General features: G+C 31.4%; 1 protein-coding gene across 4 annotated transcripts in view; it reads right to left on the minus strand.

The window, feature by feature from the left end:
• The window catches only part of LOC105144355 (Nutrient Amino Acid Transporter 1), a 203,813-nt gene that overhangs the window by 114,269 nt on the left and 77,522 nt on the right, over window positions 1-12,022 (minus strand). For 3 of the 4 annotated variants that reach the window (XM_087407523.1, XM_011053215.2, XM_087407524.1), the window contains exons 3-4: window positions 1,610-1,859; window positions 1,249-1,471 (exon numbers count right to left, since the gene is read on the minus strand). In XM_087407523.1, coding sequence (XP_087263649.1) covers window positions 1,249-1,471; window positions 1,610-1,859 — 473 coding nt within the window. The remainder of the gene's footprint in view (window positions 1-1,248; window positions 1,472-1,609; window positions 1,860-12,022) is intronic. The other variant, XM_087407525.1, reaches the window with a different exon arrangement.

Genomic DNA, 12,022 nt, shown 5'->3' on the forward strand with positions numbered 1-12,022 from the left:
AGACCTGAAACAACTGTTCGGAATCGATTTTCCTTGAAGTATATTGTTAAACACAAAAATCTAAGAGACATGTATCTTTTTATATCCCAATATCAAATTTGATGTGTGAAACAATCTTTCAAAGTTAACACTTATAGTTAATTCCTATCAATTATATTATCTAATAAAATTTGACCTTTTTCCTTGGCGACCCGCATTTAACAGATTCAAGATCGTTGAATTCGTCATCGAAATATGCTCATCACGTTAAGTTTTTGAAATAAGTCAAGTAATATAAGTCAAAAACAACATTTTTTGCCATATTTATCATTTATTTGTGGCAAAATGAAATTTTATTTTACAATTTCATTAGCGTTACTCTAAAGAGCGAATCTTCCTTTAAAACGAATTTTTTATTGTGTGATTTTTTTTATTAAGTTATGAACGTTTTCTGAAATATAAAATGGTGGATCTAAATTAGCGGATTAAATCTGAAAAATAGACAGATTTGTATCACAAAAGGAATGTCACTTCGGTTCTCCATAATGGATCCGCCATTTTGAATTTCTATATTTTAAATTTATTAAATCCGATATCAGTGACATTTAGAAAGCCTAAGATATTTTTTTGATACAAATCTATTTACTTTCTAGGTTCAGTCCGCTAATTTGGATCCATCATTTTACATTTCAGAAAACATTCATAACTCAATAAAAAAAAATTGTACAGTAAAAAATAAAAATTCGTTTTAAAGATGAAGATTCGCTCTTTAGAGTGGTGCTAATGAAATTGAAAAATAAAATTTCGTTTGGCCATAAAAAAAATGGTAAATATGGCAAAAAAAAACTGGTTTTGGCTCATATTACTTGATTTATCTCAAAAATCTGATGTGATAGATATCTTTCACTGGCGGATTTGGATTCAGCAATCTTGAATCTACGATATTAAGAAATGTTGGCCTTACTCGCATTTTTTTTGTTGGATTGTGTTAACAACGAAACGATGAAATGTTTAGAAAAACGTTGTAGACAAAACACGTATAATTTTATATACGAATATATTTTATAACTGTGTATTAAGATTTTTCAAAAATCTAATATTTTAAAAATACCCTCATACTCATTTATTTTGAGGAGTTGTTTTACCTAAATCTAAGAGGCCGATATAAAAAAATATGTATCTCTTAGATTTTTGTTGATTTATCAACATATTTCAAGGAGAATCGAATCTGTTTCGGGCAGTTGTGACAAACCCTTGTAAGTAATTTACTAGAAATACAGCTCAGCAGAGCTGGAATAACTGATGTTCTCAGTCCTAGAGCTGTAGTTATTGCGTATAGAGTCTACGCAGAATTCGCCCCATTCCTCCCAGCATCTTCCCCACGGTAATTCCGTTTGGAAACTAGCGATGAGGTAGAACAAGGTCAACGCCATCAGCGAGCAGTAATAGGACGTCAATGCCAGCAATGTTATACATTGCGCGATGCCAATGCCTACGATTATTTAATTTTATTCTTACGCTATAATATTATATTTTACAATTTTTTTATACATCTCATGAATACTGTAATAAAATTGAAGCGCAATGAGAGACTAAGAAAAAAGCACTAGGATACCAAATGTACTCGCACCTCTAAATGCCGGCGCAAGGTCCCAGATCTTCAAGGATGACTGGCTGGAGAATTGTCCTAGGATCATCTCTAGCAGGTAAAACGGCTTCCCTACGACGATTAAAATGATGATATACGGTATCAGAAAGGCGCCGCCGCCGTTCTCATATGCCGTGAACGGAAATCGCCATATATTACCGAGACCGACCGACATGGCGATACAGGATAATAGAAATTCCCTGTCATTTCCCCATTGCTGCCGCTCCGGCTTCTGTTATATGAAAAACATACGCGTGCAACGAGCAAGAGAAAAAGAATAATATATAAATAACTGATCTTCTACTGAGACAACTTTTAAAGTAATTTTAATTCATTATAATGACAAAAGCTGTGTTTCGAGACCGAAATTAATATTCTTCTACTTTCTGCAAAAATATTTTGAAGCAGATAGGCTGTGCAAAACTTTCTTTTTGCTTAATCATAATTATAATCGAGATGCCCATCAAAAGAAAATCCTTAAGAAAAATCATAAAAATAGACAGATCTTACTTTAGCATTATTTGAAAATTGCTTCGGTTCTAATCGAACTGAAAAATATTTTTATCTATTAAACTATTCATTTTTTAGTAACTGTACTTTAATCAAGCGATGCGGTAGGGTCGCGACTCCAAGTATATAAAAATATAAAACGAGTCGCTTGATCGCTTGACATATGAACGTCGTTGTGTATATGTTCATATTGCCAAATTTGCAATGCTACCACTAGTTTTATCTGGAATTTTGACATTAATTTTAAATTAAAATTATTCAGAAATCAAAGTCGTAATTAAAAATCTAAAAACACTTTTATTATATAATTCATTGATATCTTTTGGCTGCGACCAGTAAAAATTTTCCAAATAAAATTAGTGCAGCCGATACCGAGATCTGGAGATCGAGCCTCGAAAAGAGACTATTTTAGATTTTTAGATTTCTTCAGTCGCTTTACATGTGACAAATACATGTGAAGCGTTTTGTCCATTAAGGAGGTTCGACTATTACTTTGGAGTTAAAACTGCAAATAAAATAAATTGTCATTACAGCGATTCCGAATCATATGCAATGTTAATGCAATGAATTGTAGATATTATTTATGTGCTACATGCTTAATAAATTATTAATGTATAGAATATTAATAAATATATGAGCTTGTCAATGACTCGGGAGGTCAAGTGCATACAGACGATTTGACAACGTTGCACTTCGCGACTGTGCTTCACGGGCAATGATCGGATGTGACGAATGATAAGGAAGAAATTTAGAATCTAAAAACCGATTTTGTATTATTTTCACATTTGTTTCTTTACACCAAGATGGACTTTAGGTTACATGAAGTTTATTTCATATCAGCTGTACACTACAACTTTCTAAGTTTGTTACTACTAATACGATCCGTGAGGTAAAGATAAACTTTGTAACAATAAAGCTTTAAATCCGTATGTACATAGTGTTCGCATCAATATGATAACACTAATGTCGATACTATAGTTCTGATTTGAAACTGTTTATTTGTTTTATGTATACTGCTGAATACAGCTTATCAGTTACTTATCGCTACGAATTGCTGTTAACACTATCAGTACAAAACTGACCCTTTTAATAAGGGCTAGAAAAAGGCATGAGTACATATTCTTCGGTTCTTCGGAAAAAAAATATGTACTAAATTGATTAATTCATATACTATTTATAAGAAAACATTAAATAATACAAAATCCATTTCAAAAAATAATAAAAAAGCGCTGTGAATACGTGCTCTGCAAAAAAAATTTATTTTTTGTTATCTCACTCAATCCAAATCATATATAAACCTTGATTAAGAATTACAACTTAAATAATAGTATATCTAATTTAAAAAAATAAAATCTATATTTGTATATTTGCCACCAAGTTAAAATCTCATAAATAAAAATTGTACTTAATTTGAATGATACATATCATCATCAGGTACATAAAAGATCTGACATCAATAATTAGTGCTAAATTATATATTAGGTGTAGTAAAAAGAAATCCATTATTTTTCCAATAGATGGCTTTAGTAATCTTATCTCGTCTACGCGTAAATAATATCTGTCATATATAGAATTAAAAGAATTTTAAAAACAAAATACGATGGGAGTAAGTATAATCAATGCGAATACGTGCGAGCGTTATGGCGTGCAGATGAGAATTAAATTAAGTATAGGACATAGTAGTACTGCAATACCATTATATTTTGTTTTAATATTCAACTTTCTTTTTAATAAATGTAGCATTCAAATTAAATTCATTATTACGTTTGAACGGTGTTTAATTTATCCAATGTTTTTACATGATTTTTTATTTAAAATTTTTAATTTTGTTCTGTTACGTCCTCAATTCTCTATAATTCTCTTGGATTGAAAAAATAACGCAATTTAAATTTCATTTTTTAATTTTGTACAACAAAGTTTTGTGTGTTCAAGGTTCATATATGATTTGGATTGAGCGAGGTAATATTTTTAAAGATTTTTAAAGATTATATATAATTTAGCGCTAATTATTGATGTCAGATCTTTTATGTACCTGATATGTATCATTCAAATTAAATACAATTTTTATTTATGAAATTTTAACTTGGTGGCAAATATACAAATATAGGTTTTATTTTTTTAAATGAGATATACTATCATTTAAGTTGTAATTCTTAATCAAGGTTTATATATTGGATTGAGTAATAATTTTTAAAGATTATAATTTAGCGCCCATTATTAATATCAAATCTTTTATATGCCTATACGTATCATTCAAATTAATCATAAATAGTATCATAAATAGTAGAATTTTTATTTATGGGATTTTAATAGATAAATAAAATAAAAATACGTGTTACTGGTTTCATTATAATTTTTATTTTAATTTAATAAAATTTTTTCGCAGAACATGTATTCACAGCACATATACACAGCGCTGTTTTATTATTTTTTGAAATGGATTTTGTATTGTTTAATATCTTCTTATAAACAGTATATGAATTTAGTATACATTTTTTCCGAAGAACCGAAAAATACACACTCTTATCATCTTTTTTTACCCCTTTTTCGAAGGGTAAGTTTTGTACTGATATCACATGTATTTTGTAGTGTTTAATATTTTCTTATAAATTTATTTTTTAATGTAGTAAAATTAATTGTCACATCAGGGTTAGAAAGTCACTCAATCATTATTTACAACGAGTTGGAACGGTCACTTGTTACTGAAAAATAGTAACTCGTTATTTGCGTTACTTTTTACTCATTACTTATAACGATTAATGTTACGCGTTATTCATTACAAATAACCTTTTTAATGAGCAAACGTGTAATGGTAACGCGTAAAGAGTTATTTTCCAAAGTGACTTTTCCAAGCTTAGCCAAAAATTAATGTAGTCAATTATCGTTGCAATCATAAAAAAACTGCAACGTTTCATTATCAACTCGCTTTTATAAATGACTGTAGTGATAAAATTTACAGTATTGCTTTACTTCCCATCCCTGCATTTTTTATATAAATATATTTGTATAAAAAGTTCCTTTTCAATTAGTTATTCAGTTAGATATTTCAAAATAAGAACCATGGAAAGATTTTTAACTGTACAAGTTTAAACTTTGAATGCCTGTTTATCAGTGTTTTAAATATAATGTAAGTAACCAATAAAATAATTCGTAAAGCATATGAAATTAAATTTAAAGGAATCATAAGGCCTAATTATGAGTACAAACATAAATCATAGTTAGAATTACTCTTTTCGATAACTTTTACTTAATTTTATTCCTTTTTTCAATCTGTAATTAATACTTAACGTATATCTGCGGCATACGATACTTGTTTTCCTGCTACATTTCCTGCAACCTTTGGAAGGTTTAACAATCGTTATCAAACGTTAAAAAATTATTAAAAATGAAATAGAGAATTCAACTCTAATGATACTGACCTTGACATATATAATCAAGATCATGACCCTAAGTAATCTTCAAAACATTTTGGCAGTTGCTCGTTGATTATTAAGAAGATATTAAAATTAAAATGACAATTCACTTCCGATGACCTTGATCCCCCCACAATATGAAGGTCATCACACCGAACAACCTTCGGTTGTTGTAACAGTAACAGTTACGCGTTACAAAGTTATCAAAAAAAATTCAAATGACGTTGACTCATATTGTCAAGACCCTGAGTGACCATCGGACAGTTTCAGCAGATGACCGTTGCTTATTAAGAAAATATTAAAAATAAAATGAACAATTCACTCCGATGACCTTTCCACATATTATAAAGGTCATCATACCGAACAACCTTCGGAAGGTTATAACAGTAACCCATCACGTGTTACAAAGTATAGTTATAAAATAAAATAAAAAAAAATGACCTTGACATATATTGTTCAAAGGGCGTATCTCGATTGGACACATAATTATTGGATACCACATGATTTTATAAAAAATTTGTCATTCGATGTATAAATTATCCACATTTAAAGCCCTCTTAATGTATACGTACATACGTACATATACATATTCGAATGCGTTATGGCTCACCGAGCGGCTTATAGCTTTTTTTTTCCAGGTCAATGATTTCTATACGTAATTCATATGTTTATTTCATTGATGTATTTATGAAGATTTTAAAAAGTTTTAGATCCATCATGCATATTTAACAATGTTTACTTAGGCTGCGTCCCCATGGAGAAAGAAACAGCGGGCGGAACGGAATATTGACAGAAAAGATATAAGTTGAGACTTCTTTTTCCATGAGAACATAGCTTTATGTAACATTTCGTATACATATAAGGGCAATGCTTTCTTTTACCGTTTCGATGTTTTTTATCGGTATGTGCCTGATTTGTATTAAAATAGATACGTTGTTATATATATTTCACTATATAAAGTGAAGGTACATCGAGAAAATGAAATTATAAAAAAGCATTAAGGCTGAGTTTCCACTGAGTGCGTCACGCGTCGCATCGAAAGAAAGAAAGAGAGAAGTTTATATATACCATATATGTAGTATTATTATATTGCTAACGCAGCCTCTTTTTGAGAGTGGGGAGTATGCCAAGATAATGAGATAGAAAATTGACTTCTCGCTTCCACGATTCGTGTACTTTGAATGCGCATGCGGAGAACGTATGCACGCGCACATTTTACAAATAATAAAACACATATATTATATATATTAAAACTGAAATTTTACACAATCCTAATTATAATTAATGCTACTGATGATGGAATAAAATAAGTTTTGTTTATTGTTGACGAATATAATCGTCTTAATCGCAATGTAATAATTCACTTTCGAAGTCTTCTGTTTTCATCTTATAAAGATTTGATTTGTTTGCTTTTCTTTTGATCCATTTCTTTATTAAAATTGATTAATCTTTTCGTTCTTCTCGGTGTACTAACGTCACTAATATTAATATCTGAAATATATCTTGGCTCTGCAAACAAACGTTTTTTTCGAGGAGGAGAAATGTTCTCTTTAGAAGCTAAAAATATAAAATATTTATTATTATATTTATATTTATCCATTTTTTATTTGGTATTTCTGGTGCTTTCGGAAAAAATAATTTAATTTTTATTAACTATTATAAGCAATCGGACATGTAGTTTCATCATTTGTAATTAAACTTACTTATGTAAAGTTATCTTTTAGCCTCTGTGCTTTTTCTTTTACATAAATAACAAGATCGCGGCATTATTTCCTTTTTTTAATTAGTACTTTTATATAGGTCAAATAACAAACTCAACTTCACTATTGATCACGTCGGATACAATAAACGTGATAAAATATGATAAAATAGGTTGGGAATACCCGCACATTGCGAAAGTACATGAATTGTGGAAGTGAGAAGCGATCGTCTGCACCGTGATGTTTTCGGCAGCTCTTAATTGCCGTTAGCAATATAGTATTACATATATGATATATACACAATCCCTCTCTTTCTCTCCTTCGACAATGCGACGCGTGACACGCTCAGTGGAACCGTATCATAAGGCGTTACATGTATTTTGAGGATTAGATAATCTGTCATGTAATGGCCTAGTTTATACCGATACGCGCACTTGATACGCGTATTAAGGTTACGTTCCAAAACGTTCTCTCCGAGGAAAATTTTACTCAAAATATATAGTACACATAACATATACTATAGTAAAATCTTCCTCGATAGACGTTTTGGAATGTAGCCTAAGTAGCCATATCCACACTAATCACTTGATATAAACGCTGGCGGATTATTTTGATCTGATACTTCTGAATCACGAGTAATCAGACCAAACTGATACAAACTGATATCAAATGCTATCAAAGAATCTCAACGTGCTGTAAATACTTAGTTCATTTTGAATCGTATATTATGAATCGTATAAAATTCGCCACTGCTTTTAAGTTCAAATTAGAATTAGAAGTTTTACATCTTGAAAAGCAGTGAAGACATTACGTCACCTAACCTAACCTCTGAGGCAGATCAGTGTAAATAAGGACGTATCAAATATTTAATCCGCATCAATTTGATACGCGTAAATACTCATTATTTATGATTTAACGTGTAAAAAGAGTTAATCGACAATGCGATTCATTAATGGCTAATATTATCTATTAGGCCAATATTACATGCGTCCGTTTTTTGTCATACGATAAATTTTTCAAGCCATACATAGAATTTGATAAACACAGTCATTATTGAGATATAATAATCTCGGAAGACTCACCGCTATGCGTTTTCTTAGCGTCGAAATACTATTGTGTCTATGGATTTCACGACTGGAGATTATTACCCTGAGTCGCCTGGTAATATCGGACATCTTCGCGCACACATCTGGTTACACACAGCTAAAACCCTGGTTCACGATAACCTCGCGACGACGCTTGGGGGGAAAAAACCCTGAGTCGCGAGGATAATACTTGCAGACACCAAGATCAGACTAACTTGATCGACTTCAGCACCTCGAATATCGTACGGATTCACGTTTCGTCTACAATTGGTGGATTTCGAGCAATCAAAAGCGATCTGGATTGGCAACTCGTGACAAACGCAGTAAAAGGATTACAGACGTCCCAGTCAGAAATAATTTCTCGAAAAGACATCGTTTCGATGTCGAAAATAAAAGTCGAAAGTTTTCTAAATTTCTATTGATTTTGACAGATTTTTGGCTCCAATTTCGATTAATTTTGGAGTTGGAAATAAAATCTTAAATTGATCTAGTCAGCATAAAAATGTACTACTAGTGTCACTAATGCAAGTAAATTCGACAAGTATCACTGATAGCATAATAATGATAAAGAAAATTTCATTAGTTTCATTGAAATTTTGTTGTGAAAATAAGTATTATTGATTAGTATCATATTTCACAGGATACACGACAAAATTATAATAAAAAAAAATTTATTTTATAAATTCGAGATTTTATAAATTCTAATTTTATGATGTACCCATGCGCGGTCACCCATCCGAATCCGAAACCTCCACTTATCATGCTTCACATTTCTATGATCGTACGGGAATTGCTCCTTCGAAGAATCATAAACACCCATAATACTAATGAATGTATAGTTGTAACATATCTGTTCAAAGATATTGTGAAAAAGGCGGAACACATAAAAAAAATATAATTAATATTAAACATTATAGTAATGTATAAATGATGACACTTATGATAATATTTATGATATAACTTATTTTTAATATTAGGTGTTGGAATTAATTCGTAGCGTTTTTTAATGAAAGAATGTTATTTATTTCACATGAGCATTAAAAAATACATTAATGAAAGTACTTCCCATCACTTGTAAAACGCTACGAATTAATTCCAACACCTAATAATACTGTAAAATATTATTTTTATTAGCTGGAATAATACTAATTGCTCTAATGATATATATATGTGTGTGTGTGTGTGTGTGTGTGTGTGTGTGTGTGTATTTTTTACTCTAATAAATTTTTTATACTAAATATTACAATTACTGAAGTAGTTCTATGTTACATCATATGTCGTCATATACTACTATAGTAACACTACTGCCTCAGCATTGACACTATTGCGTATCAGTAATAATACTACTGCAGTAGCAGTGAGTGACGACTAGTATTTTTATACTTCCAAATGATAATTGGAAACTTGTATGATAGACCAACATTTAAATTTCATTAATTTAAAAATCGATATCGATTCAAGCTAGAATTAGTCTAGCTAGAATTAGATTTGATGATATTTTTCCTTGATTTCGTACTCATTTATGGTAAGAGACAGCTAATAGGTTGTCAGCATTTATGGTAAAAGATTATTCCTTTAAATTCCTCAATACAAAAGTGATGTAATAAGATTATATTAAATAAACTATGAAGTACAAATAAAAGTAATGTAAAATTATTCAGCAGGAGTAGAACAATAAAATAAAATACAAAGAATTACTAGAAGAAAAGATGTAGACTTTATCGACAATTGTAAAAAATGTTCTGATTTATATATTAAAAAATTCCACAATTTTCTAAAAAATTATAAAATTATTTATAAATTCTGAAAAATTTTGAGAAAGCCTTCATAATCCATAGCCCTTCAGGCCTTTTACAATTAGAGCGATATTGCAATTGTCGAAATGAAATCGGAAAAAAATGTCGATTCGACGTTTGAATGAAAATATTCAAAATGTAAAATTACGTATCACATATTTATTCCAAAAATATTAAAAATGTATCAAACTCTCATTGCACTCTCTACATATGTAATTTTTTATCACTCGAAAATGTTGAAATTTCGATGCAAGTTTCGAATCGACAACTTTTCCATCGTAATGTCATCGAAATGACGTCTTTTCGACTATTTCCGACTGGGGCTGCGATCCGCTTGACCTTCATCGCGATGGTGTCACATTTATCCACCGCGCTAACCGCTGAGATAACCATCGTCGTGTCACAGCAGTGCCGAAGTCTGATCTGACGTCCGCGAAGCATATGCATTGTTCGTCATCGAAAATCCAATAAAATGATCTTCCTTTAAGGCTCTAAATAATCTTTAAAGTGTCTGACCTTTTTGGCGGGAAAAATCGTATGGTCGTGCATGGTAATAATCTCATGGGAATACTCAACATATTCTCCCCGTTGAGAGGGTACCGAGCAACATAAGTAGATCTAGATCTTATAATTTATACGCTTGGCTTTGTAAACGAGCCTTATCCTTCGTCGTTACGCCTTCGATTATATGATTTAACCCATTATAATAGCATCTTACTCTTATACGGTATACATGAACTATTGCTCAATCGATAAAAAGCATAAACAATTTGATGCTCTTTTCACTTCTCCAAGCCGTTTTGAAGATGACCGCTCGTATTTTACACCATCATCGCTTGAGTGTAATCTTATGACTCGTTCTAATACCTATTGTGAACAGGGCAGATTTTTGTTCTTTATTAGAACGATGCGTCCGGCAGTGATTTCCGGTCTTGCTTTATTTATTTCGCATTTGGAATTCGTTTAAGTATTTGAGACTCCAGCATGTCCAAAAGTCCTATCGCATTTTTGTAATGTATTGTCATGTAGACAATCTGTTAGCTGGAACAGACGACAAGTCGCCTTCCGGCAAGATGGTTAATGGTTTGCCAATCAAATAATGCGATGGAGTCAATACTAGCATGTCATTGGAATCAGAAGATAGAGAGGTGATTGGTCTCGAATTTTTTAGGATTCCCTCGATTTCGATTACAAAAGTATTCAGTTATTCAAACGTGAATAAGCTATCTCCGATTACGCTTTTGAAATGATGTTTGAAACGTTTTACTGTGGCCTCCCACAATCCACCAAAATGTAGAGCTGCTGGTGGGATGAAGTGCCACACGATATGACACTTATTAGCGAATTTATTCATCACAGCCTTATGTTCTTCTGAATTAAGTAGCATTTACATCTCCTTCAACTGATTATTACTTCACGAAATTCATATTATTATCAGAATAAACATGCTCCAGCATTCCTCGCCTCGCGATGCATTGCTGCCAAAAAGTCTTCCGAGGACAAGTCGCTCCTCAAGATGTGCCTTTATCGTCATATATACGAAACACACACGTGTACTTTTATTCGCGCTCGATTGTGGTATTACTTTTCTTTAATATGAAACGGGACAGAAATCGATCCCGATATTCGTAAATGGTACCGCTTTGTGTACTCAAGCGGTTGGAAGATTTTTCATTTTATATTCCATGGCGTTGGTATCAGTTAATTCAGAAACAACGTATGCACGCGTATAATTCTCCATACTTGATTCATCGATCAGCCAAAATCTCTATCGTATGATGTAAAGCATAGTTTGAACGCCCGACATGGAAATAATTTTTGTGTGTTTCGTAAAATGCTATCTGTCAAATAATATTTACTTGGAAGCAAAATTTGATGTTTTTGAGAAAAT

This window comes from Acromyrmex echinatior, chromosome 7, assembly GCF_024713525.1.
Source record: "Acromyrmex echinatior isolate Ae372 chromosome 7, ASM2471352v2, whole genome shotgun sequence".
Lineage (NCBI taxonomy): Eukaryota > Metazoa > Arthropoda > Insecta > Hymenoptera > Formicidae > Acromyrmex > Acromyrmex echinatior.